The sequence below is a fragment of the Cuculus canorus genome, chromosome Z, assembly GCF_017976375.1.
Source record: "Cuculus canorus isolate bCucCan1 chromosome Z, bCucCan1.pri, whole genome shotgun sequence".
Classification (NCBI taxonomy): domain Eukaryota; kingdom Metazoa; phylum Chordata; class Aves; order Cuculiformes; family Cuculidae; genus Cuculus; species Cuculus canorus.
Window position 1 is genome coordinate 77,971,296 of NC_071441.1, and position 26,592 is coordinate 77,997,887.

General features: G+C 45.5%; 1 protein-coding gene across 10 annotated transcripts in view; it reads right to left on the reverse strand.

Moving 5' to 3' along the window:
* NEDD4L (NEDD4 like E3 ubiquitin protein ligase) overlaps positions 1-26,592 on the reverse strand; it is a 114,041-nt gene that overhangs the window by 12,002 nt on the left and 75,447 nt on the right. For 5 of the 10 annotated variants that reach the window (XR_008447615.1, XR_008447616.1, XM_054053353.1 and 2 more), the window contains 16 exons: positions 26,014-26,180; positions 24,594-24,726; positions 23,349-23,525; positions 21,110-21,184; positions 19,213-19,272; positions 13,570-13,701; positions 12,979-13,098; positions 12,036-12,233; positions 11,358-11,435; positions 9,771-9,825; positions 9,626-9,682; positions 5,241-5,299; positions 3,719-3,784; positions 2,898-3,127; positions 1,270-1,391; positions 371-441 (listed from right to left, as the gene is read on the reverse strand). Coding sequence is in view for 8 of the 10 variants with exons in the window: in XM_054053353.1 (XP_053909328.1) it covers positions 371-441; positions 1,270-1,391; positions 2,898-3,127; positions 3,719-3,784; positions 5,241-5,299; positions 9,626-9,682; positions 9,771-9,825; positions 11,358-11,435; positions 12,036-12,233; positions 12,979-13,098; positions 13,570-13,701; positions 19,213-19,272; positions 21,110-21,184; positions 23,349-23,525; positions 24,594-24,726; positions 26,014-26,180 (1,800 nt within the window). In the remaining 2 variants the exon portion in view is untranslated. The remainder of the gene's footprint in view (positions 1-370; positions 442-1,269; positions 1,392-2,897; positions 3,128-3,718; positions 3,785-5,240; positions 5,300-9,625; positions 9,683-9,770; positions 9,826-11,357; positions 11,436-12,035; positions 12,234-12,978; positions 13,099-13,569; positions 13,702-19,212; positions 19,273-21,109; positions 21,185-23,348; positions 23,526-24,593; positions 24,727-26,013; positions 26,181-26,592) is intronic. The other 5 variants (XM_009563352.2, XM_054053354.1, XM_009563353.2 and 2 more) reach the window with 3 other exon arrangements.

Here is a 26,592-nt window from a genome sequence, read left to right on the forward strand (position 1 = left end):
GTGCAGGGAACAAAACCAAAACAGACATACGGGCATAAGCTGTGCTGCATCCATGAAGTCTGTTTTGGAGAAAGCTGTTTGGGAACCCTTACACCTTTCAGCACTGCGGGACCGACGATTCCGGGTCAGAGCCAAGTCCTCACACCCCCTCCTGCTCGACAGTGTGACAGGACAGTTGTGAGACTTGGTGGCGGAGCTCCTGTGATGGGGAGAAAGTGGGCCCAGGGGAAATAGATCTCTTTCCAAAGTTGTTGCAACTGGGACCTCCTAATGTCCCCCATGCGGGTTACTGCAATTGTCAGCTCTCAGAGATTTCCCTGAGGAAAACCACACAATTGCAAACGCTACTATGGCTGAAGTGCTCTCTTACCACGGACTCCATATCCTTCAGGGTTATTGGCTTCCCCAGCATCATCTTGTAAAACGGTCTGATGAAGAAGCCTAGAAGAGGGAAGAAGGGCAGAGCATTACCTCCACTGCTCTGCACTCTCCCCCAACACACAGACAGGACTGCTCGAGGATGAGGCACAGGGACATCCCCTAGAGTGCAAGCGAGGGATAACCTTCCTGCAAGCCACCGCACTGTAACTCAATTATCACAGCAGGTTCTAGTTTTATCTGGGCACAGAAATCCTAATTTTTCAATTACCGGAATTATACTATTAATTACCAGATGCCATCCAACCCCTAACATACTGGCAGAGACACAAAGATGGGAATTGAACTCCAGGCTCTCTCATCCCATTAAAATTACCATTCTTCTGCCAAAGAAGATGCTAGAGAAACAGGATGGTGAGCTTCCTCTTCTAAAGTGCTGCACTAATGCTAAATGAAACACCGCCAGTTCATAGTGTTTGCTTGTTGACTGGGGGATTTCCAAGTTTGGCAGAACTTGTCATTTCTCATTAAATCGTTTTACAGATGCAAACGTGCTGTGATGACACCCCCACAGCTGCTCTGGCCACAGGTCTGCATGGAAACAGCTGATAGAAACGCAGCCGTTTTCCTTTGGGGCCAGTCATTATTTAGCAATGCTGAGTCCATAGTTTGACCACGACAGGAGAAGGAGCAGAACACATCTGTCGAGTAAGACACTCTAAGTTTTGAATCCCTGTTCACATCAGAAATGCAATTTCCAGTGGCTCAGTTCCAGCATTTCCTCTCAGGCCTGGTCCCCAGAACCACTGCCCTCCAAAGCACACCAGTTGCTGGAGTGATTCATTGCACACAGCACAAGCACAGTTCCAGCAGCACAGCGCAACGACTCACCGTCCAACAGCTTCCCATGATAGACCGCCAGTCCAGCCACCCGCCCAATAAAGGTGAAGTACGACAGATGATCCTCATTACACAGACCTGAATTAGGATTAATCTGCAGGGTGTAGTTGTCCCTTGTTCGGGAAAAGAAAAAAAACATGTAATAACCAGCTCTTCTAAGAAATGGGCATTCAGATGGGTTAATGAATACTCCGAGCTAGGAGCCACCTCCTGTTCATCCCTGCCAGGGGTGATGATGTCATTTCTGCCCATGCTCCCACCAGCAGGATCTGACCATCTGGGGTGGGCTGCCCTGATCTGACAGCCTAGCTCTGACATAACGATCATTTGACAAAACTAAGAACAGCTCCTGCTGGTGGGTAATGGGGTTCCTCCGGCAGCAAGCATGAGAGGGTCCTGCTAACGGCCCTTGAGAACAGTAATGTTCTGCCATCAGCTTCAGCAAACAAGACTCTGGGCTAGGCACTCTCTCCTGCCTTCCACTGCTCTTGACTATTATCCTTCCAGCCAAACTTCAGGGCTTATAATTGCAGGATTCCCTTTCACTGTGGGTGTTTGGTGCCTGAAACATCTGAAGGCCCTGAGAAGGAACCCAGCACAGGCCGCAGACAGAGAACACCTTCTCTGCGGCATCTCACAACCCACAGCCTAGAGAACGCCTGAGACATGCCCAACCCCCAGGGTACGGGCAAAGCCACCAGAGAACTGACAGCTTTGAGCCGGGTGACAACGCAGTAAGACTCGTATAGAGCCGGCTGTCACAATCAGGCATTGGTGTAAATGCAGCAGGTTTAATCTGCAGTACGTTCTTCATCTGTGGCTAAAGACTGGGGGGTTAAGTAAGATTTTTTTGCTTAGTTCTTCAAATAGCAAGTTAGATTTCCGAACTTGAAATGAAACAACATTATAGTTGAAATCTCTGCAGTGATCTTTATCCCGCAAGCGGGGACTATTCCCACGCAAGTGTTCATCCTGGGCACGCCATTCATATGCAGGCGTTCTGCACTGGTCAATGCTGAGGTTGTGTTCGTTCCCCTCCAGCAGAGCAGACTCGAATGCAGGGAAACCCCTCCAGCAGAGCAGACTCGAATGCAGGGAAACTCTCATTAAGCACTCTTTGCTTGCCTGCTTTATAGCCCATTCAACACTCATTAGAGAAAGGAGACAGCTTGATAAGCGAACTGAGCCACCAAGGCTCCTGCCCGCATGGAATTACAGCACATTAAACCTAAGTACTTTAAGCAGAGCCTTGCTCTTCCATTTACACTGATGGATGGCTCAAAGGTTTTTAAACTGGACAAAACTAGATCTAAATTTGGGTGAGTCTTTGACATGGCTCCTTTCCCTAGCACTGGCCTCAAAAATCAGTTTTGCTATGAGCAAGGCAACGTGGAACATTGTCTATATAATGACAATGTTTATAGGATCTCAATGACTGTTCAAAAGGTTCTCTGACAAGCACTGAAGAAATGGTAGCAAAGCACAGAGAGATCTGGCTGACACGAGTGCATGCTGATGCTCTGTGGAGGATGATATAACGGCTTCCCCATGTAACTTTACCTCTCACACAAAGCTAACGTGTATCCCTTATGAACAGAGAGATTTCAAAGGACACTTACGTTGCGGAATATTCAAAGAGACCATAATAAGGGTTAAACATCTCCTTGGACAAGAGGAAAAACCACTCTCTGGCCACACCTCCATAGTCCAGTCCTTTTTCTGACTCAAACTCAATCCAGAGCCTGGCTTTTAGCACATCAGGTCTCTTCACAGACATGATTCTTCTGTAGGACTCCTCGAAAATGTTATTTCTGTGGAGCTTCATCTCAAACCGGTTTGGTATGTCAGCCTGCGTGACAAGAGGGTATGTTAGACTTGTTAGCTTCAGTAAATAACTCTTCAGGCAAATTCCTGACCAGCGGTAACAACTCAAGGACAGATTAGACCCCTGATAGATAAAGTCTCCCCTTAGTTTTGTTTTCCAGTGCTCTCTAAGTGCACAGATTGACAGCACATGCTGACAAGCTAAGTTCCAGAGAGGTTCGAAATTTCTACGATATTGGACAAAACAATGAAAGCAACAAGAAAAGTCAGAAAAAGATTACTACTACCATGCTCTATTTGATACTGATATTATCCATGCTCCATTTTAAGGGCGTTTTTGCTTCAAGCAGTACCAAATGCACACTGCTTTCCTTGCTTTGTCTGTGCAGGCCAGACCGGCTTCACAGTGAGAGCACCACACCACCATGCATGCCCCGCAACCAAACTGCAGAGCTGCAGACCACGGAGAACCAGGCTACCCATGCTCTCTCTAAACAGGAGGGAGTGAAGGCCTGCTGTGCTTTAGCTCGGGGAGCTAAACTAGGGAAGAGACAGCAGAGTTTGTCCCAGACACCACGTCGCTGAGTCCAGCCCAAAGCAGCGCGTTTCTACTCACTGGTTTCTTTAGTTTCTTGCGGAAGTAGTCATACTTCTGTTTGAACTCCCTCGAGTATGGCACAGCCTGTCAAAGAGGGAACCACAGACACAAGTCACTCCAGCTGTTTAGCAGTTTGATATTCCAACACCATGTAAACACACAAGAAATCCAAAGCTGTGCTATCTCCACTTGTATGCCAAAGGCCATGGAATGGAACCACCACGCATGAGGTACAGCAGCCAAAGCGTTCCCATTGCTCTGTGTGGAATTTGGATTAGACTGTAGGAAAACTCCAACCTGGTGCTTCTGTTTATCCGCTCCTTACCCTCAGTTGTCTCCTCTTTTAGGAACAGAAAAGAGCAAACACCATTTTTAACACAGACAAGATGTGGAATGCATTGCTCCATCCATAAGGAAATAACATGCATGCTGTATGATCGCAGATTTTAAAAATTCCCAGTGTTACCCTAGAACATGAATTTTTGCACAGGTCAAAAGATGCAAAATCCAAAGACCCTTGAAAATGAACCCAAGAACAAGCTAAGGGGCTCCAGTGAAGCTCCAACATCACCATCAAACGCTGCTCACCTTCCGGACGGTGGGGACCCACCACACGCCTACAATGCAAACACTAGCGAGGCAGGTGAATGGCCATGTCCAGGAAGGACCTTCTCACCTCAATGCAAATGACCTTGATCCCTAGTAGTTACCAAACAATCAGCAAACCAGATCAAACCTATTTTGTAAATGATTTCTATGAAGATGTATATTTTCATTAATGTCTTTAATCCAGAACCCAGAAGCATTTAATAATCAAGAAAACTGTTCTTTTGAACCAAGCACCTGTCCCTGTGCAGTACTGTAATTGAATATTCAGTGCATCTGCCCGTGATCAGGACCATGTTCTTCTCTACCAGCAGTGTAACAGGACAGTTGTACAAGGTTATAACCAAGGCACGGTGAGGGTGGTAGAGCTGCATTTATCAGCAGAGCTGGGAACTGGTCCACAGCAAATCTAAGCAGTCAGATAACCGAAAGGCCTCTAAGGACAAATCACGGTCACCAGTTCTGGCATTCTGAGCTCTGAAAGACATTTCTGCTTTACCACCCTGCTTCTGCCCTTGCTAGTACTGCAGACAAGGAAGGACCAGACACTATGCCAGAAGGCTGCAACAGCTGCTGTTAAACCCTACGGCACACGGTGACCACCGCAGCAGTCAGGCAGGTGACGGGGTCCTTTCCCACTCCCCCCTCATCTTCACCAGACTACTTTGTGTTTGTGCCAGACAGGAACGCTCACATCATCCCGCCCAGCTGAGTCTGGCAGTCCCAAGCGGTGCCACACCAGAGACAAAGCGGTGAGGGCACCGACCCCCCCGCACAGGAAGGAGCCAGCTGCACGCACCTTCCGTCACTCTGCTGTTCCTTCAAGGAGAAAGAGCAGACCTAGTAAAGGTGGCAGAGCCTGCCCTGAGCTGCAGCCCCATAACACCTCCTGCATCTACCAACATGCACAGTGACAGCCCACAGCTGTACTTACTGGTCCAGTAATCGCTGGGTTCTGCAGCCGGGGGTCTTCCCACTGCGTGATTTTATTATCTGTAAATAGCAAAAGAAATTACATCATTACTTCTCTGTGGCCCCACTGTGAATTCCTGTCGTTTTTCCTCCCTACGCCTGGTTTCCCTACTATTTCCACACCTCGGGATTCCAGGGTTAGAAGAGGCTGTGTTCCCCAGCCCCCTCAAACCTCATCACACTGTTCAGTTGAAAATATTCAGAGATGCAGAATGACAACAGAACCCAGTGTGTTTGTACTGCTTTATTTCAACATCTGTAGCAGCAAACCTGTTCAGTTTGAACAGGGTCTTGGATTCAACTCCCATTAGGAACACAAAGCCCCCATGCCTGTGTGGTAACAGATCCCCAAACTTTGTTCAGTGACAGGTTAATCTTCTGTATGGAATCTTTGCAGAGAGCAGCCAAACTGTAAGGCTTCTACAAGAGTGGATTTAAATTTGGAGGGAATGACATCTCTTTGAATAAAAAAGCCCCAGGCACTGATCTAATGCCAAGGTGGTAGGACTGCTATCAAAATCATGCAGTTATGGAATAAGAGCTCATTCGGCTCTGACACCAAAGGTAACATTGGCAGCCACGCAACAGAGCCTGGCTCTGCTCATCTGTGGTTTTACAGCGCACCAGGAGGGCGATGCAGTTATACAGGACCACAGTGAAACTCCCTGCCTCAGACAACTGCTCCTCGTGACCTCCAGAACACGACAGAATCACAACAGAATGATGATGTTGCAACAAGAAGACAATGCTCCAGAAACCAAACTGGGTGCCACCAGCAAGGGCAAGGCTGAAGTCACTGTTCCCTGTGCTGAAAGTGTAACAATAACACATCTGTGTGTCTGAGTTATGAACTGAATGCTAAGAGAGGATCCCAGATTTTAGGTTTTGTCATCACTAAGTTTAGAAATCAACATACTAAGTTTCAAGAAAACTGTTTTTATGGTTCTTATAGGTACAAGCAAAGAACCAAACCTGCTTATAATAAACCACAAGGGCTCTCCACATCTCTGCAGTTGGAAAAACCCTGAGCACCCCGAGCTGGTTTAAAAGGAACGGGGATTTGACAGGTGACATTCACTAAAAGGGAACTGAAGAGAATGCAAAACGTTCACAAGCACATTTCAAGACATTTGATCTATCGGTTATTTTAATATGAAAATACTATGTTATTTCTCTTTATGCATGAAGTCTATGTTATGTTTATCGAAGCTACAGAGGAGGCTGTGAGCCTGACAGCTCCAGAAACCACAAAATCCACAGAGCAGCACCCCTTGCTTCCTTTGAGGTGTTTCCCTGCTGTTTCCCTCTCGGCTCCTGTCACCTCAGGAGCTCCTGGCTCCTCTCCATAAGGCTTCGTGTGCTGCAGTGAAGCCAGTAGGGCTCAGAGCCACAAACCCCAGACACCAGAACTGGAAATGACTCCAAGTTTGCCACTTCTTTCTTGCTGCCCTGCACACTTCAGAGTGGACGATGCCCCTGTGTCTAATTCTCTTTTCCGAGTGTTACAGGGACAGGGACATCACATTATAAGTAAGTGCTATTCCTGGGCTTACAGGACCCAGCAGTTAGAGGGGTCTGCCCTGAACCCCTCTCCCTGCAACTGCAGCTCGATTCTCTGCCCAATCCACTCCTTGTGCAGCCTGTTTTCTGAACTCTACCACCTCTCTGGAGCCTTCACACAAACCCAACACTCTGCCTTTCCTTCCTGATGGGCCTTTGAGGATCCCCTTTCCTGGTCCCTCTGGGCCCTTTCCAGGTTCTCCATTTTGTTGAAGTTCAGGAACCTGTGCTGGATGCAGCGTTACACAGCAGACGTTACCAGTGCTGAGGAGACTCCTGCCGATACATCACAGGGGGAGTTCGCTCATTCAGGTGATGGTATTTTTCACACCTTTTTCAACCCAAATTCTGCTAACTATTCCCATTCTCAGTATCACTTGGCAATATTAATATTCTCACCTTACACCTGGCTCTCACTTGTCCTACCCTCGTTTCCTGGTGACCTAACAAGCACGCTCCCCTCATTCACTGCTCACGTGACTAATGAATACTGAAGGACGAGGGATCCAAGATCAGCTTTGAGGGGAACTCACACAAGAACCCCACCCCACTGACAGCTCTTGGGAATATGTAGGGAAAGCCTTTGTGTTTTCCTTCATGAGGCCTCCCAACAGGTAGAATCATAGAATGCTTTGGGTTGGAAGGGACCTTTACCCAATCCAAACCCCCTGCAGGAGCAGGGGTATCTTTAACCAAATCAATGTTTCCTATTGAGGCTCCAAAGAAATGCAGAACCATCCACACACTAGGATGAAGAGAGACTGTTATTTTATTCCTGGACGATAAATAACTTCGCTACCTAAGGACCAATTATGGAGAACTAGAGTGTATTTTTGTTGGTTGCTGCAGGATTTAGAACTGCTTACCATTAAAACCTAAAAATATCCTATTTTCAGCCTGCTATGATACAAGCAATACCTGAATTACCTTAACAGCACTTCACTTTACTGGTTTATGGAGCACCCTTGGTAGCACTAGCACTGCTCCAGAGAGGAGGCTCCTGCCTACCTGCATGAGGCTGTCGTACAGTTCCTCTCTGGGATGAGACAAACATTTCAAACCAGGCCGCCAGTGCTGGCCAGCTGTGTCCAGCTGTCACCACTCCCAACATTTATCCTGTATCTGACAATGACACTGACCATATTTGTTGTGCCTTTGCTAATGACTTCAGCAGGAAACGAGTGAACCGATGGCTGGTTTTAGCACAGTAACGGTCAATGAGACCTACACATTGTGGGTGAGCGCAGCCGGTCGCACCCACGCCTGATCGCAGCGTGTGCGCTCAAGGTGGCTGTGAAACAGGAGTCGGCAGGCTGTCCCCAACCCATCACTGTGGGCAAGTGTCACCGCATGTCCCTAGCAATGATGGGAGAACAAACGCTGCTGCTGAGATTGCTCAAACAATCACTGAGTGCCGCGTGCAGTGTGCAGCTGTTCCCCAAACACAGAGCACAGCCCTACGGAATGGAGCAGCCACCGCGGGCACCTCCTCTGCTCCCAGAGCTCTGTGACTGCAGGGGCGGCACCTCACCCAGAGCAAAGGGTTTGCTAGGAACAAGCAGCATCAAACCAGCATCGTAAAAACACCTCTAAACTGTGTAAAAGCAGCAATACAAAGAGCTAAAAAGAGGCTTGAAAAAGGGACTAGTGAGAGATTTCAGATGCAAACAGATTTAGGTTTAGAACAATTATAATCTCTGGGGAATCCTAATTCCTGTACAGCTTGACTATTCCAGTTTGGTTAGAGACTAACACGTGCCTAAGGAGATTCAGGAGACTGAGAAACTACAACTTGTTAAGGAAGGCTCAATTCTGCAGCTATTTTAAATGCAACACTTCTACTCTGTGACTCTTCAGTGGAAGCAGTTTAGAATCCTTTGCCAGATTTAAGTTTCCAGGTGTCTGTTGGGAAAAACAATTCCAGAAGGTACGAAGAGCAATAATTCTACAGTGGTGTTTGAAAGAGGTTAATCCTGTTCCTGACAAGTCTACTATTGCTGACTTTTATTTAAAACTATTTAAACAACTCCAAAATTTGTTACAATCCTTTAGAGATTATAAGAGAGATGATGGTTAGAGACAGCCTTTTAATAATGACTTAATGTCATATCTACAACTGCAGATAAGCATCAGAGTTGGTGTTGTTGATACTGAAAACAACACTGTCAGATGTGTATACTGGATTTTAATTATGTTTTGTGCAACTTATGTACCCTTGACCAATGATGTGGTGAGTTATCTCTTTCTGAGTAGACTGTGCCATCGGTAGAAACATCTCTTTACAAAGCCCAGGGAACCAACCCAGCCCTTCTGGGCTGCTTCCTTTCCCAACACAACCACCACTCACACAGTTGTTCTGCGATGCTGTAGTAAGACAGGTCTACATGAAACATCACTTACACTAGAACTCCACTAACAGAACCGAGGATATTAACGGGCTGGGTGCAGTTTTACATGCTGTAAATAGGAAATAAGATCAGAATCAGCGCTGCCACAAAGCCTTCTCAAAGGAGAGGAAAGAGCATGCATTGTGGTGGCTTCTCCACCCCCTGTATGTCAAGCTGTGGCTACAGAAGCTCTTCTCATCTTATTTTCTATTCCTAGTGTGGATTTTAATTTATTAAAGTGCAAATAAGCCATGGGTTTGTCAACAACACCAACAACGAATCTAAAATATCAACGAGAACAAAAGAAACCACAGAGAAGGAATGTTAATGCTTCACAAGTCAGAGAGGGACACAGCTGGATGAGCCAATTAAAAGCAAGCTTCCAGTGAATATACAGTACCGTACGAGGGCACTAAGTCTCTGGTATCAATGTCGCCACATATCAACACCTGGCTTCCTAAATGAAGAGTAAAATTATAAAGCTTTCACTTCAATAGTCATTACCTCCCTTTGCCTATTGCTGCAATACCCGAGTGCTCACTTACTGTGGTCAATGTAAAACGTCCTGCCATCCAGGTGGATCCGCTCCTCCCAACCGGGCTGCAGTCGGAAAACAGAAAGAAAACAGGTGAAACACAACCGCTAACATGCAGCTGGAAGCAGCGCATCATCCACACCCACCGGAATGGTCTGGTAGGTGTCTGTGAGGCAGAAAATATCAAATGACCACAGATGTGTTACGGCAAGACCTGGATTCCAGGAGTATTCCTAGAATGGGCTGTTCGTACAGCAACTGCATCCAGCACAGTCGATGCGTTTGTAAAGCATGGACATGGAAACTCCCTGCATCAGAATTTGTAGCCATCTCCTGCTCTGAGGAAACAATCACAGACTGCCCATCCTCAGTTTGGTTTGAGAGCTTTTGCTTCTACTGCTGAAACACGTGTGGGTTATTTACTGTAGGGATGTAAGCCATGATCCCGGTGGAAGAACGCCTACCCAAGTCCTCAACTCTTCCTTTTCTACCCATTCCTTTCCTCATTTGCCAAATCGTTACTGTGCAGAAAGGAGAAGAAATGCACACTGATAGTATGTGCAGCGCTGCCTCCTTCTGCCTGCATGCTCTCCAGGAGCTTCAACAAGATAAGGATGAGAAATGGTTTCATTGAGCTCTTTTTTGAGAAATTGTTAAATTCTGTAGTCATTCTCACCTCACTCAAACATGAATTGTTTAATAGAATTTAAATCTGTTTCTAGTTATGTATTTCCAGTAACAGATGTCAGGCTGTCCTGTTCCACTGCACATTTCACCTCCCGCCACCCATGGAACAGACTGTAAACTGGCCCTTCATTGCTCCCTTGAAGCGCTTCCTGATCAAGCAATATCCTTCAAGACTCATCCATGCCCAATGTAGCTGAAGAACTGCAAAGGACAGCTACTTCCACACTATTTTCTTACAAACCACACTGTGACTGTGTTGTACCCAGGAAATGCAGCCCAGTCAATGTGTTCACCTGTGCGTTCTTCTCACAAGCGCACTCAGCAGAAGCGAGGCTATGACTTGAATTAACACTGCAACGCAGAGCTCAGCACCTCAGCAAAAGCATTTGCTTTCACGGTCTCAGCTCTGCCGTGCAGGATGCAGGTTTTAAAACCAAAGCAAAGCTCTGTATGTGACAGGGCTGTGCATCAATGTCCTTTGGTCACAAGCACAGCAAAACTTCTGACGTTACAATGGCCATTTTCTCTCCAGAATATGGCAGAGAAAAAAATCAACACTTATTTAGGTTTCTGAGTGCCAGTGTGTGCTGGTACGCAGAGCTCACTCGCTTTGACCAACCTGCTCCGTTCTTCCCTAAGGCGACAGGCAATGAGCCAAAAGCACGCAGAGATAACACCAAGGTTGAAGGTTCAGATCTGCAACCACCTCAGAAATATTACGGGCTGGCTGCAGCAAAGAGCCTGACTCACTGATCACAATAAAGCGTTTCGGTGCTATAGAAACATAGCTGGAATATCTTGATGGCAGTGATGACAGCAGCACATGTGCCCGCACACAGCAGCGCTGCAGTACTGGGTTGGGTCACATAAGATAGCAGGTATATTAAAATAGATACACTCTGTCACTTACAGGGAGAGGGCCCAGATCATTGGGGTTCAGAGATGCTTTTGTCCTCAAATGCACTGGGAATTTCAGCCGCGGATCCTCCTGTAGCAGAAATACAGAGCTGTCAACGCAACCAACCAGGTCCAGTCTACAGATGATGCTAAGTCAAACACAGAGTCATCTGGAAAACAACCCTCCCTACAATACAGTTACTCTTTTTTTCCTATTTTTTGACAATAAAACAAACAGTATCAAAGGGAAAGAGCACCAAATAAGCTATCCTGTCACTAAAGGTCTCAAAAAGGATGGAAATTAGCTCCTTACATTTTTACTAATGCCCAGGTATTATTACATCAATATCCAAATAAGGCAAAGCAGGGCATGTAAAACTGGTCACAGAAGACAAATCCAGACCAACAGTGTTGCGTGGAAGATTTGGAAGATTTCCACAGCGGTTTTAAGAAAAGCGTGGTTTTAGACAAGCCAAATGCCATAATCAAATCATAGACTCATGGCATCACTGCGGTTGGCAAAGCCCTCTCAGTTCATCCAGCCCAACTGTCAGCTCAACCCCACCGTGCCTGCTAAACCCTGTCCCCAAGTGCCATGACTTTTGGGGGGGTCTATAGGCAGGAAAACAGACATGGAAACATCCAAAAGATGGCAACTGGTTTAAAAGTGGTTCTCTGGAATTTCTCGTACCCAGGTGGTGGTTTTCGTATTGTGGTCAATGAAGAAGGGCCGGCCATTGGGTGCTATTCGCATCTCCCAGCCAGGAGGGAGGAAGCTCTGCGCAACTTTGTGCTGTGGTTTGGGTGAGTTATAAGGAGAGGGCTGGGGAGACTGGGGGTTGGATAGGGTGTCCTTCACCGCTCGGCGCACCGGCGAGTCCTTCATGCCCTGGGAGACGGAAAGACAGAAAGATTTGTCATGCATCACTCATTATGGTAAAACAAACAATACTCGCAAAACAGTTTTTTGTTCCAGATGTCATTAGTACTAGAATTAAGTGCTGGGACTAATTTCCCAGAACTTATTTAGCTAAATTCTGCTCCTTGTAACACGTCGATCTTTTTGCTGTGAAGGAGACAGTCTTTTGCCACTTCACTCTGCAATGACAACACACACAGTACTTGCTTTTGATTACACTTTTCATTGCAGCTGTCCTGTATGTGTCAGTATTTCGTTTGCTTACAAGGGAAAAAGTAAAAGCATTGCTCTGTGCTTCTTGGTGCAATAAATCTCACTTCCTGACAAAAGAGCATCCTAATGGTGAGGTGATGTTAGCCTCTCTTCAAAGCATTTCTTAACTATCACTTCAGACAGACCAGTTAAATATGAACTTAAAACAAGTTAATTACCCTACGGTTAATTACTCTTTTTTGAGTATTTTTTAGAGGGTGGAGAGGCATTATTCAATGACCATAAAGGTTAAGTAAATCAAAGTAATGTATTAAAACAGTGAAGCAGTAGAATATACAGATCCAGAAGGAAAACTGCGTAGGCAAGCAGCAATACATCAGGGCAAAATCAACAGCAGTAAAAAGCAGCTGCGTTGTATAACTAGAAAGGAAATAAAATACTAGAAGTACCACAAGTAATGAAGTCAGGCACAAGTGACCTTTCTTGGCAGCACATTTCTCACCTCTAGTGGAGCAGACAAAGTCACTGTGGGGGAACTGAGGCTACGGGGCCGTCTTATCTGGGGTTCGCTTAAGTGGTTGCTGCTGTTTGCTGCTGAACCGACCATGCCATCTTCTGCCAGCTGCGTCGGAAGCAAAGCCAGGTTAGCTAAGTGTCAGAAACACTGCTTAACCAGAGACAGGGCACTTACAAAATATTATATTATTAATAAAATATTAAATATACTTTCTTAAAGATCAAGTATATAATTTAATCCCATTGGAAGAGCAAATAATCTATAGCACTATTTATCAATAGATCAAAACAACTTTCAAATCCAATCCTAAGAGCGCATTTGCCCCCTTTAATTCATTCATATGTCCATTCCTTCCATTGCCGCGATCAACTTAATCAATACCTTGACACAGATAACAAAAGGAAGCAAAAACCTCAGTCGCGGTAGTTTTTATGGTTATCCTGAGTTGTCATGACAATGCTCAGGATTTTACTTAAACATTTCAGAGTTCCAATGATCTGCTTCATCTGCAATTCCACTCCCTACAGGACAAGTGTTGCTGGTTTTACATTACAGCACTAGAACACATCTCTGTACCTGCATAACGGGCCGCGTCCACGTTGTGGTTCGGTTGTTGTGGTTGACATAGTAGGTGCGTCCCTTTGCATCCTTCCTCTCCTCCCAGCCTGAAGGCAAGCCTGGTGTGGTGTGCACGTAGGCTACGGACGGCTGCGTGAGTGAGAAAGGATTCATCATTATTTTATAATGGCTAAAAAACCATTCCATAAGCCTTTTGTTCAAACAAAAGCAACTTGAGAGCTCACAACACAACCAACACAAAGAAAAATGTGGTTTCTGATTTCATTCATATCAGCTCCTCTTCACGTCCCTCCCAGTTACATCGCTTTTTCTCCCCATAGGACTTCTGATTGGCTTTTGCCCAGACTCAGGTGTCTTGTTCAGGAACACCTACGCTTGCACACCTCAAGCTCCAAACTGGTAGATTATGCACAATGACAAAAAGAAACTTGGTGTTTTAATCATTTTTCACTCAAAGGTGGGTATCTTTCCCTTTATTAGTGACCAGGCGGTTAAGCCAAGATGTCCCAGGCTCTGTTTGTTTTTTTACCACAAGGTGTCTTGGATCAGCTGCAAGAAACTACAGTGGGTTTAAAAACTGCCCTTGAACCATCTTATGACAGATACAAGCACTGCACTCTAGGTGAGGTGGCCTGGAGGCACCAGATTCACTCCGAAGTGGAGCCCCAACTGTGGAAAGAGAAGATTTTTTTTTCACTAAACGTTCCACAAGGCAGACGTTGTTCTAACAAAAATACATGGGTAACGGTGCCAAAGGTGCTAACTGTCATTAAGGCAGTGATGCCACTACTCAGCACAGTAATGATGTCATCATGCAGTGTGATGTCATCTTGCAGACTTTCTGCAAGGAAAACACTAAATGCTTAAACTGACTGGGCACTTTTTTCTGGGACATACAGAGAAGAAATAAAAAAACACATTGCAGCACAAACAGCAAAGCTTCTTATGAAAACTAGCCTAGAGACAGCCCCTAACACTGCCCCATCTCGCCCTGATGCACGTGCCAGAAGGGGAGGGCCCCCAGGCAGTCAGTTTTTTACGCAAGCACTCATCACTCTACAGGTTCATGAAGCTTTGTTGCTCCCTATGTGGGACTCTGTACTCCTAAGAGACCACTTGCTTGTACAGGGAATTTAGAACGGGTGTCCTGTCTGTCAGCAAAGCAAACACAAACATCAGGATGCTCAGGACAGGAAGTTTGCCCAGGTAATTGGTGTAAATACTCGGAGCTAGAGGATACAGGAACTTCTGCCACTCACAGCAGACAGAACAAACCGCTCAGCTCTGCAGGACAGTGTTTGTGCTCCCATGTAGTAATAACTGTATCAAAGCCTTGCCACGTGCAAGGCACTTCTCATTATCGATATCTAGACCTTTGGGTCAATAATTAGCTTAACCAGGTTAAAATATCCATTCATACATCAATTATCAGGAGATGCTAGAGGCTGCTTCACTCTTTCAAAATACCTGCCTTGAGAGCAGAAGGATGATTAAACCTAAAGGTCTTCACCACATGAGAGGGTAACAAACTGGGCCTGACCTGCCTGGCCATACCAATTAGTGCACAGCTTTAATTAATCATCAATAACATTAATTCCTTAAGAAACAGGTGGTTTCCTAGTGCTACGAAAACCAACCCAAATACCTTCACTTCGCAGCCTGGTTTTATCACAGCTTCCCCTAAACAGATTTCACGTCGCACTTTTCTCATGGATGTGAAACGTGAACTTGCTGGTCCCTGAAGAATTACAGGTCGAGCTGCTGACAGGTAGAACTGCAAGGCAGCACAACAGACAGAGGCAATCCTGGCACTTGGACTGCTAAATTCCTGATGTTCGCTGTACCTCAACAGCACATTTCCTGCAGCATTGCAAGTTCTGGAACTGATATAATGGTTGATGCAAAGTTCAGATCAGGAAGGAATGGTTCCAACATCTAAGCTAGAGAAAAGACTTGTATCCATGTCCAAAATGCTGAAAGCATCTCTGGCTGCTGCCCTTGCCACCCCAACAATCTGCTGCTCAAAAGGAGATATATGAACTCTTTCAGACCCTCAGGAAAGAGAAGACATTTTTTACACCTTCCTGAACAAAGCAGGCTGCTGCGTTTGAAACAGGACTGACTGGAAACCAAAGTCTGACACCAGTGACTGCATGTGGCAAGGGCAGGAAGACAAGAAACACAGGAATGCTATGAGATGCCCCTTGCTCTGAAGGTCAAATTACTCCAGTACTCATTTATCTGATTCACCTCGCAGGCAGCAAGAGGTGGTAAGCCCCAAATGGCAAGGATTCTGATTTAGAGCCATGCTTTCCTTCTGCCCTTTCCCAGAAAACACACTATCACATACTGGACACACCTGAACGAACCACAAAGCAAGCAGTGAAGTTACCCTTTCCACGTCTTTATCAACAGCTGTTTGTATGTTCTGATCACTCCATTAAGAAATAGATATAGGGTGGAAAACTACTGCCCAGAGACGGACAATGTGCACTGCACAGCAGGATGTGGTAACTCTCCTCAGACCTATAAGGGCACCTTTGGAAACTGAGGATGCAGTCTTTTTCAATGCTTTACATTCTTTGCTCCAGCAAAGGCATTCACTACAATTCTTGTTCCTGCTTCGTGTTCTTCAGGATACCTGCCTGAGTCAGGGTATCAGCTCTTCAAAGGAGAGCACGGGTGACAGCATGAGGCTGGGGAACTGCCCAGGCAACCAGGAATGGAAACCAAAGGGGTCAGAAGGTTGATTACTACAGCGGGAGACAGAAACCAGAGGAAAACAGATGAGGAGACTAAGTAATGCCACTGAAACGAGTTATAAGGTGGATTTATTTCCTTCCTGAACAGGCCAGCACTGGGAATACAATGCTGGTTTTCCACTCACCCTAGCTCACAGAGCTGTCAGGCAGTGATAAGAAGACTGCCTTTCCCAAGACTGCTCCAATGCTTTCCAAACCGCTGGTGGTCTGAGAACAGTACACAGACGATGCTGGAGTTCAACAATCGATAATTAAAGTATCTGATAAGATACTTGGGGAAACTGAGAGGGCTGGCAGCGACTCACAGATTATCTGGCCCAGTGGCGACTGCTACACATCCTCACGTTTGCTCTGCTAAGGCTACTGATATTGCTGCAGCACAGCCAACAGGTGTGGGTCATTTGGAGATTTTAAACTGAAAAACCGAATCATTTAGCTGTAATAACACACAATCTTCACTGTGTTATCAGCTTTAACCAGGACGACACAGGAACCCAAGGCAGATGCTCCAGTTACGCCACCTGAGCTTCCCTTTCTCTTTACACCCTCACCCAAGCAAACCTGGCCATCAGCAGCCCTTCTCCTTAGAATGGAGCTTGCCCTTCCCCCTCCTTTCCCTGTGTTGGGTACCACTGTAAAAGCTATTGAACCACAGAGATGCTGGGACACACAACGCATTACCTTATGCTTTGCTCAGAGCAATTTCACACTGTGCCTGCACAGAGGGACACCAATGGTCTTTGGGGACTTAAAAATAAATACATCCTGAGAAGCAGAGTGGTTAACAACAACAGACGTTTACCCAAACACTCACTTCCTCTGTGCCATCAACACCTCCTTCACTACAGGCACTCAAGTAACGAGTTGATTCCTCTGCTGTGACTGGCCAATGTCACATTGGCCGTGCTGAACCTAGGGCGGATAAGACATCTTTACGGTTCCACATAAGTGCATCCATGTCCTGTGAGCTATCCAAATGCTCAGGCTCAGATCCATGGAAGGAAACAGGTAGCAATGGTGTGGTTAAACATGCCCTTTAACAGCCTCCTCAGGCCTGAAAGTTGGCTGGACCAACCACAAACTATCAGAGACTGCTTCTCACCTCAGTCGTGCTCCAAAACAGATAGGGTGGGGCCACTGGTTTCACACAAACAAGCAGTAATTAAAGCAACCCATCAGCTGCTCCTGAAGGTCAACCTGTGAGTGCATTGGCCATCAGGCTGAAGAGCAAAGCATGGGCATCACTCCCTTGCCAGCACAACGCCTCTTTCATTCTCACTGCAAAACCAATCCAAGCGGAAAAGGTCCTGCACTGGGACTATTCCTGAAAGAGCCACGTGGACTGAAATCACCTCAGCCATGGAACGCACAGAACTTGTTGCTCTGAAGTAAATCAATGAAGACAGTTATAGAAAGGGGGTCTCCACCTCTTCTCCAGGTGCCTCAGCACCGTGGTGCTGTGTGGCCCAGCCCCATGCCACTGTGCCAGGCGTGCTCCCAGCCTGCCCACGGAACTGTGCTTCACCAGGGACGTGGGCTGAGGAATGTATTGGCCACAGGTCCCAGCCCAGCAATGGGGCTGCAGGAACTCTGAAAGCAAAGCTGAAGCAACCCAAAACTGTTCCTGCTGACACAGTGTGTGTCTGCAAACTGCAGGTGCCTGAAATACAGAGAGAACGGCAGCCTTGGAACATGATGCATTGGGATTTGAATGCACAGATCCTTCTGAAGTCCTAAGTCCCCTGCAAGTTTGTGTTTCAGAATACAACTGCAGGCTGAAGACAAAGAGCGTAGAGCCCATTAGCAACTGCAATATAATAAGGTAAAACACCTATGATATAACTGTACTAATCATGAGTCACTGAAGACTGAACTCAATTATTTACAGAAAAATAGTAATGCTTTGCTCTAAAAAGTATAATTCGGATGAGATGCTCTGCCAATAGAGACCTGTGTGTCACAGTTCAATACAGCAGGCTTTAGCAAGTCAGGCAGCTCTGGCAGAGACAAAGAAACGTGCTATTTGCAGGAACAAACACAAGTCCACTCCGCTGGGTCTAAACTTCAAATCCAGTACATATTCACAGAATATACACAACACCCAAATCGAGCTTTAACATTGCCACATACTAACAGGTAACACATGGAGCTCAAATTACAGTTCTTTCCCTGAACCTAATTATCTAGGAGCGCAGATATTCCCAAAAGCTATTTATGACAGCTGCTGTAAAATCACTTCTATGAAATCACTTGCTCCAGGCCGACATCTAACCAGGTTAAAAAGGAATGGGATGTTTTTGAGGAAGTTGAATACAAATTTAAACTGCTTTCCTGGTACTACGCTTCAAAAAGCGCCTCCAGAATCTTACTGCGTCATCAACAGAAAATTCAGCCTTGGACTGCTGAGCCGCTACTGGAACACGGAAAAGGGTATTAGATAAGGCTGTTAGGAGCTACATTTATATAACAGGTTGCCCAGAGAAGCCGTGGCTGCCCCATCTCTGGAGGTATTCAAGACCAGGTTGGATGGGGCTTGGAGCACCCTGATACAGTGGGAGGTGTCCCTGCCTATGGAACTGGATGGGCTTTGAAGTTCCTTCCAGTCCAAATCTTTCCATGATTCTAAATGACAGATCACTGCATCTTCACTTTAGATCTCAAATTAAGATCAACTCTAAGAACTAAAGCGCGTTGGTGGTCTAACAGAGCAAGGGAGGACAGATGCAAGCTGAAACACAGCTACACGTACACTGAATTGACATCTCTGATGCCCGTTCTTCCAGTACCAGTTTTTAGAGTAAGGTGTTGTATCTTTCAACAGGACCCAAATCCACCCCCATTTTACGTAGAGATAGTGCTTGATAAAGAGTAGCATTACCGTTGGCTCCTCACCACCTGTGACAGTTGAAGAACGTGCTCTCCTAGCAGGACTGCTCTGCTGTTAAATGATATTAATGTTACAGGTAAGTACATTTGGTGACAAATGTCACAGACTACTTTCACATCTTTAGGAATAAGGAATCACAGACACCCAATTTTATTGGAAGAGAGCAATTAGATGGAAATACTACTTAAGACAATAGGAAACACCCTGAGGCATCACTCACTGACAGCCAAGTCAGAGTCCCATGCAAAAAAACACCAAGGGGACTAATTACAGGAGCTCTCATATCCAATTCTATACGCTTACTATTGCTAATAAGAGCAATGAGAACATTTACTCTAAATGTAAGGGGATTTTTTTTTAATCCCAGCAAATTTTGCATGTTCTGCCCATAAACACGGGATTTAAAAGCAAAATGGATCCACTCTGGTCATCAGTGAGTGCACAGAAAGAGTTAGATCGAAAGGACAGAACTGGCATTTTCAATTTCCAGTATGCACTGGAACAGACCAGCGCTGTATTTAGAGAGAAAGGATGTATTTAGCTGCTGGATGATAAACCATCATTAGGTTAGTAAGGATTAAATATGGTTGAGATCAGGTCACATCCTTGGTTTAGAGCAAAGCTTTCAGCTCAGCTGACTGGAACATCTGCAACTGAAATGAGGGTTCTACAATGTACAGGGAAAGGCACTGCACCAAACTCAACTCAAATGAACCAGACAGTCAGTGCCAGCAAGAGATATTAAACAAAGCTTTCAGAGCTAACTTTGCCTAGCAGAGTGAGAAGGCAGCAAAGGCGCAACTGTACTGGAGCCCACGCCACTGTTCACCCAGGAGAGAAAGCAAAGAGCCAGGTAAGACTTGAGAAGCCACTCCTTGAAAAAGAGAAATATTGTGGTTATGGTAAATAGCTGCCCTACCACAACAGAAAGAATGAGCAAAGGAGAGACAACAGCTTTAACCACAAACTAAGTGATATCGTCTACTCACTCAACATTCTCATAAAAGATACCCAAACTTGCTATTTGCAGATTCCTGTCAAGTATTTCTAATAAAAATAAGGGAAACAATCCTAGAAGAAAAGTATAATTTTTCAAAAGTACTGAATTCCTTTGAAAACAGGAGCAATTTCATCCAAAAGCATGCTGTGCACTCCCTTTTCCAGCAGTCCCTCCACTGCTTACCCACTCTGCAATCCTTGTACTCAGCTGTAGGACAGAACATGCAGGATGTTCTCTCAATCACATCAAAGGTGTGCAGAGTTACGATGTGAGAGAGAATCTTTCTAAAAACCATCCTTGCATCTTGCCCTGTCCAAAGCATCTTCTTCAGTAAAATGGCAGAAACTGCTGCTTTCCCATCTCTCTGATTAAAGAACTACCCCAGGCACAGTTTTGTTGCTTGAGGGCTGTCCCCAAAAGGCTCCTTTGAACTACAACTGGGTAACACACCAGTCCCTCGCACTGCACAGGTTTGTATATCCCCAGTGAAATCAATTCACAGGACATAAAGCCAGAGCCGATGGGAGTGTCCTGTGGCTGTGACAGCTCCTCAGGCAGACGGTGGTCCTGCCTGCTCTGACCCTGTGGCAAACAGCCCTCAGAGGATCGTTTCCCTCCACTGACCATGCATCTCTGGTTTAGTACCCTCAGGCTCTCTTGACAACTGAAGCCAGTGTGACTCTGCTCTCACTCGCCACATGATTTCTCTCTCATGAACGTCCTTGTTTCAGCTGCTGACTGTGATGATATGGATTTGGTATCCGTTACTATTGGGGACCACCCACACTGCTTACTGATCTGTACTGGTCAGAACCGCCTGAAGAGAAGACACGATACAGAATGAGCTTTACAGACAAAAGCAAGAAACAGCAAGAAGCTCTGGTTTACCAAGGATAGCTGAGACTGTTCCACAACGGTGTCTGTCACACTGCAGGATCTCAACCTTGAAGAAGGATCTCTTTGCTGGAAAAGACAAAGAAAAGAGAGATGTCTGTAAGTTAGGGTGGCTTCAGACATGGGGTGTATTCAGCAATTTTAGCTTTTTCACATTCAACCCAAACCCCTAAGAATTAATATTTCTGTTGTACCATGTTCAGTTTCTACCGAAATGTATCAAGCAATGAAGAACAGAAACCCCCAGCATCCCATTTTGGACTGTTTCCGATCAACTGAGACAAGGAAAGTACCTGGATCCAGTTTACAATGCTTTACTCCCCTAATCTAGGAGAGGACAAGAGGCCACTCCACCTGGGAAGGCAGGCAGGGCAACGAACAGTTGTGGGACGAGCAGCAAAGAGAAGATTAACTGGATATACAGATACAGCCTCACTGCTGGGGAAACACCACTGCACGGGCTTCCAGGTTCCGCCGGCAGCCCACAGCTCCCAGCCAGCTTCATGGAAAGCCACTCTAGAGCTGCTGGGTTGGGACAAGCCCGAGGTCCAGCCTTCCTGCAGTCAAAATCACAAAGCTGATCTCACAAGGATCCAAAGGAAATGTCACGTGGGCAATCCTGAGCACATGGATTATGGCTTGTGTTCAGCTGGGAGGGCTAAACCTTTCCTGTCTGCCTGGCTCAATCCAAACAAAGCTCTTGGAGGTCTCTATGCTGCACTTGGCAACCTCCCACCCAGGAGCATCTGTTAGTCTGGGGTAAGCGCTGCTCACTCACAGCACAGGCTGAGGTGCTGGGTCTGGCCTGCAAGTGCTTGCAGAGGCCAGAGCTGTGGGAAGCGCAGTGCAGACATGATCAGCCTTGACAGGTCCGTGGGGCTGAATGCTCCTGAGCTGCTCTGTCTCCATGCACAGGCTTCAGGGTACTCAGGCCAGGCACCTTCATGGAGTTTCGCTGTCTGCTTTTCACATTCCTTTCAGTATCCCAACATCCTTACATAGGGTAATACACAGTAACAGTAATTCTAAATGCTCTGACAATGCCTCACTCTGCTAGTGTGGGCTGAGTGTAATTGTTATTGCACTTACAAGAACGATGCTACCACTTAATGGCTCATCAAAGAGCTAGCCTGTACAGGAATATAATTATTTAATTATTTTAATGAAGGTAACTTTGTAGCTATACCATTTATTGATTCTTGTTAGTATAAAAGAACAGTAGGCCCCAATTTTGACAGGGAAATGACTTGATGAACCCCCTGCCCGCCAGGCTGAACCCACAGGTCTCTACCAGAGCACAGGCAGCAATCCATGCAGATGGTTTGCCAGCGGAGCTGGAATGGGCTGATCCCTATTAACATTCACATGGTTGTGAGACACCTACTGCATAGGCTCTTTGTACCTTGGATCAACTTGCACCTCATTAAAATCCTGTTTAATCAGAACAAGAATAAATACGATGTCTTATCTCTTGAACCCCAAAGGTACCAGGGATGTAACACTGAATACATCACAGCATGTTCTGTTTAACACCTACAATTGCTTTCTTAATCTAACATAAGACTTCCCTCTGCTCGCACCTCTATTATCTTATCCTTTGTGGCACTGTCAGTCGGACAAACCAATGCTAACACAAATACAGAGAATACTGTTTGGTTTTACCTTAAGTACACTCTTACAGTAAGAGACGCATTTTTTCCACACCAGTCATTTACAAACTCATGGAGGATTTCACCAAAATCACCTACTGTCAATTCCAACTCTTAGTTGGTCTTGTAACACTCAATCCAGTGAACTCTCGGATCTACAAAATCCCAATGTAAGCAAGCACATGCTTTCATATAAACACGTACAGTTAAAATACTGCACTTAAGAAAATTTATCAGGCAGTAAAATGGGTGACGACTGAAGGAGCATTAGCAGCCCCTCCTCGTTCCTTTGGAAATTCTCAGCTCAAACCTCTCTATATCAGGTACTGTGTTTCTCTAAAGCTGTTGCAGCAGCAGAGCCTGTGGTCAAACTCACACAGAGAAAACATTAAATCCAAACTGAGGAATCTTGTTATCTGTTTGCTTTATGGTGGAACTATGATGCATTTTTGGAAGCTAATTTTGACTGTGAGCTCAGGTTTTCCAGCAATTCCCACCCGTTCACATAAATTATTCAGATGATGCCAATCAACTGGAGATTGCAGTAACAGAAGCTCAGACAGAGAGAGCAGCACATCACGTACAATCAAAGAAGTGAGTTGTTCCCCGTTGGAGTCAGGAGTGACCTGAAGCCTTCTGCTCAGCTCCTCAGACAGCTCCTGAGGACTGGTCCGGGACACAGGAGACGCAGGAGGTGGTGGCAACGACAAGCTCAGGGAATCGCCACTCGCACTCGCCTCCTCTGAAATGGTTTCCCAAGGCTGGCAAATGAGAAGAAACTATGTTAAGGGTTTATAGAGACCAACTAAGCCTTCTTTCCCCTCTATGTGACCCCCTCATCACAGCAAACACAGCTCTGATAATCAGCCTTAATCATTAAAAAAATAATCCAGCCCCCAGAACACACAAACATTGCTGAGCATGAAGGAGTCAGAAGTGAAAACGGGTTTCATGTTGACTTCAAAGCAGTCTTCATGTTGTGACGACTATGTTTTACAATTCGACGCCAAAAAAGAAGCGTTAAAAAGAGCTCTCAGTAAATAAATTCTATTTGAAATTTTGCTCAAACATGACTAAGCCTGCACTCTTACTAAAAACCTGCAAGAAACAACTGCTAATTTTAATTCAGAATAAAATGTGTAACAGAAAGAACTGATTAGCATCTGCAAATCAAATATTAAGGTGACGGAGTGCAACAGCAGTTCCAGCAATCGCTCTGTTGCTCTGAATAACATTTCGTGAACTCAAACTAGCTTTCATGAAGAATTTTGTCTGTGATTCACAGAAAATATTGCTTAAAGTTGAATGGAATTAGAGCTTGGCACAAACTCCTCCTTAGGCCAAAGAATATCTACCCCATCTAATTGATTTAGTCTAGCTAGAAAATAAACACTCACCTGTTTAATAAGATCTCAGAATTCTAACTAAACCCAAGTATGTTCAGGAAAAAAGGAATAGCTTCTCTTTCCTCCAAATCAAGACACTTGAGAAAACCAAGGTACATGGCAGTTCCAGGCAGTATGTTTCCCTTCTTTATACAATTTATTCCCCTGTTACTCAAAGCAGTATGTTCACGATGTTTCTGTCAATACAACAAACACTGCATGGAACTGTTTCTCCCAGGCTTTGCATAATAGTCCATACTGGGCTCCCACAGATGCAGGGGACCTGGAAAGCAGAGCTCTGCTCACAATTTTTATTGTGTCACTGATATTTCCACACCCCACATAAATGCATTACAGCATCTGCTGTGCAGTCACGAGCTCACTAATGAGAAACACATCAGCTTGACGTGTAGTCATCTCGTTAAACCCCAGACCCTCACGCACCTCAGGAATGTCTCCACTCTCCATAGGTTCCGGTTCCAAATCCTCACTAATGTGCCTCCGAGAACGGAACCGCCTATGGGCCGCTTCTTGGTTTATCTGTCTGATATTGTTGTCAGAATCGGATCCTGCATCACTGGAGAGTGGGGAAGCAAAAGCATGGAAGGAGAGAAGAATAAGAAAAGAAAGAATGCTGAATCGAGATATCTACTTCGTCCATTGCTTTCAACACATCAGCAATACCGTTAGTTGTAGAAATCATCATTCTTGCACGTGCCAGGCTTCACAAAACAGGAGGCCATTTAATCCCTCAATCCAAAATGAGCAAAACTGGAGGCATGTCACAAGTATTGCGTAACACTGGAAATTGGCACTATGCGATGGAAATGGAAACACCCCAGTTTCCTTGATGGAGATCTGCCTGGCTTGCGGTGCTTCTCCGCGAGCCCAGCTAGAGAGAAACCCCTGTAACAGCTCTCAAAGGGCAAATGTGGTCAGAAGGCAGTACAGGATCTGAATCTCTCCTATAGACACCTATTGACCCTTACTAATCATAATGATAGCAGCTGATGAGATTTATTGACCAAACACACAATGCTTAGTGAACAGCTCAAATAAATAGTTCCAAACATAAAGAACAAAATGTAACCGGATTCTAACTACAATAAAGACACTAGACAAGAACAACCAATACTGCCTTAAATAAGAACACGTTTACATTATTTAGCTCTGATTACGAATATTAAGAAAGAATAACCATTACTGTTGTGATGAGTGATACAATGGAGGCCTGAACAGACTCCACACTGGCACCATCTGTGCACACAGGTAATGCTGTCTCTACACTGAAAAAAAATCAGCGTCTCCTCAAAGTAATCAGTTTAACTTCATTAAAATTGATTTGACTTTTTTTCCCCTTACCTTTTTAACACTCTCTACAGAAAAAAGCAATTTATTCCTGTTAAATTACTTACTGACAAATTCCACATCTGTCTCATGATTTTCAAAGGCATTGTTAGTGCGCTGCTTCCCCTCCCACCTCTCTGGATTCCCTGAACCTTTCCAGGACACCCATGTGTACGTGATTGGCTGTGCGTGGGAAGGCTCTTTGGTTCTCAGAAAACAGCTGTTCCCTTTTTACCTGAAGGTACTCGGATTTTGGTTCTCGATTCACAGGCACATCTGTGAGAACTTCTCCAAGAATAAAGCACCATTTCACACATGCAGCTCCGCACCAAACTCATGATTAATCCGTCACGGAAAAGAACAGCATGCCTTTCTAAAACTGTTTCCTACAAGTCTTGCTTAACACACTTTCCAGTCTTAAATTTGTAAATTCTAAATGGTTTGCTGGAAGAAAATCACTGTCCTTATTGATGCTTTTACACATATCCACAAAGCACGGCAGCACGCTGCCACTTACATCAAACTTGGTCGATGCCACTGGGTTGTCCTGTTGTTATGGTTGACGTAGTAAGTCCGCCCTAGGTTGTCCACCTTTTCTTCCCACCCAGGAGGCAGTGGTGGAGGTGGCAGCTCCTCCTGACGTTGAGATGCAGCGTCATTGGGATCAATCATGTCCCACCCATGCTGAGGGGTGAAGAGAAAAAATAAAATATTGCTTACAGAAACCAGGAAGGAGGTTGTGGTGAGGTGGGTGCTAGGCTCTGCTCCCAAGTAACAAGTGACAGAACGAAAGGAAATGGCCTCAAGTTGCCCCAGAGAGGTTTAGATTGGATATTGGGAAAATCCCTTCACAAAAAGGGTTGTCAAGCGCTGGCAGAGGCTGCCCAGGGCAGTGGTGGAGTCCTCATCCCTGGAGGGGTTCAAACCTTGTGGATGTGGTGCTTAGGAACAGGGTTTAGTGGTGGAGTTGAATTATTGAAATGGCTGCTGGCTGATAAGAGTGCTGAGAATTCTTTAAATGTGCTGTGCCTGCATAAGCTTTATTCTCTGCAGAGTCAATGCTGCCAAGGAATAAAGGAAATGAGATAACACCCCT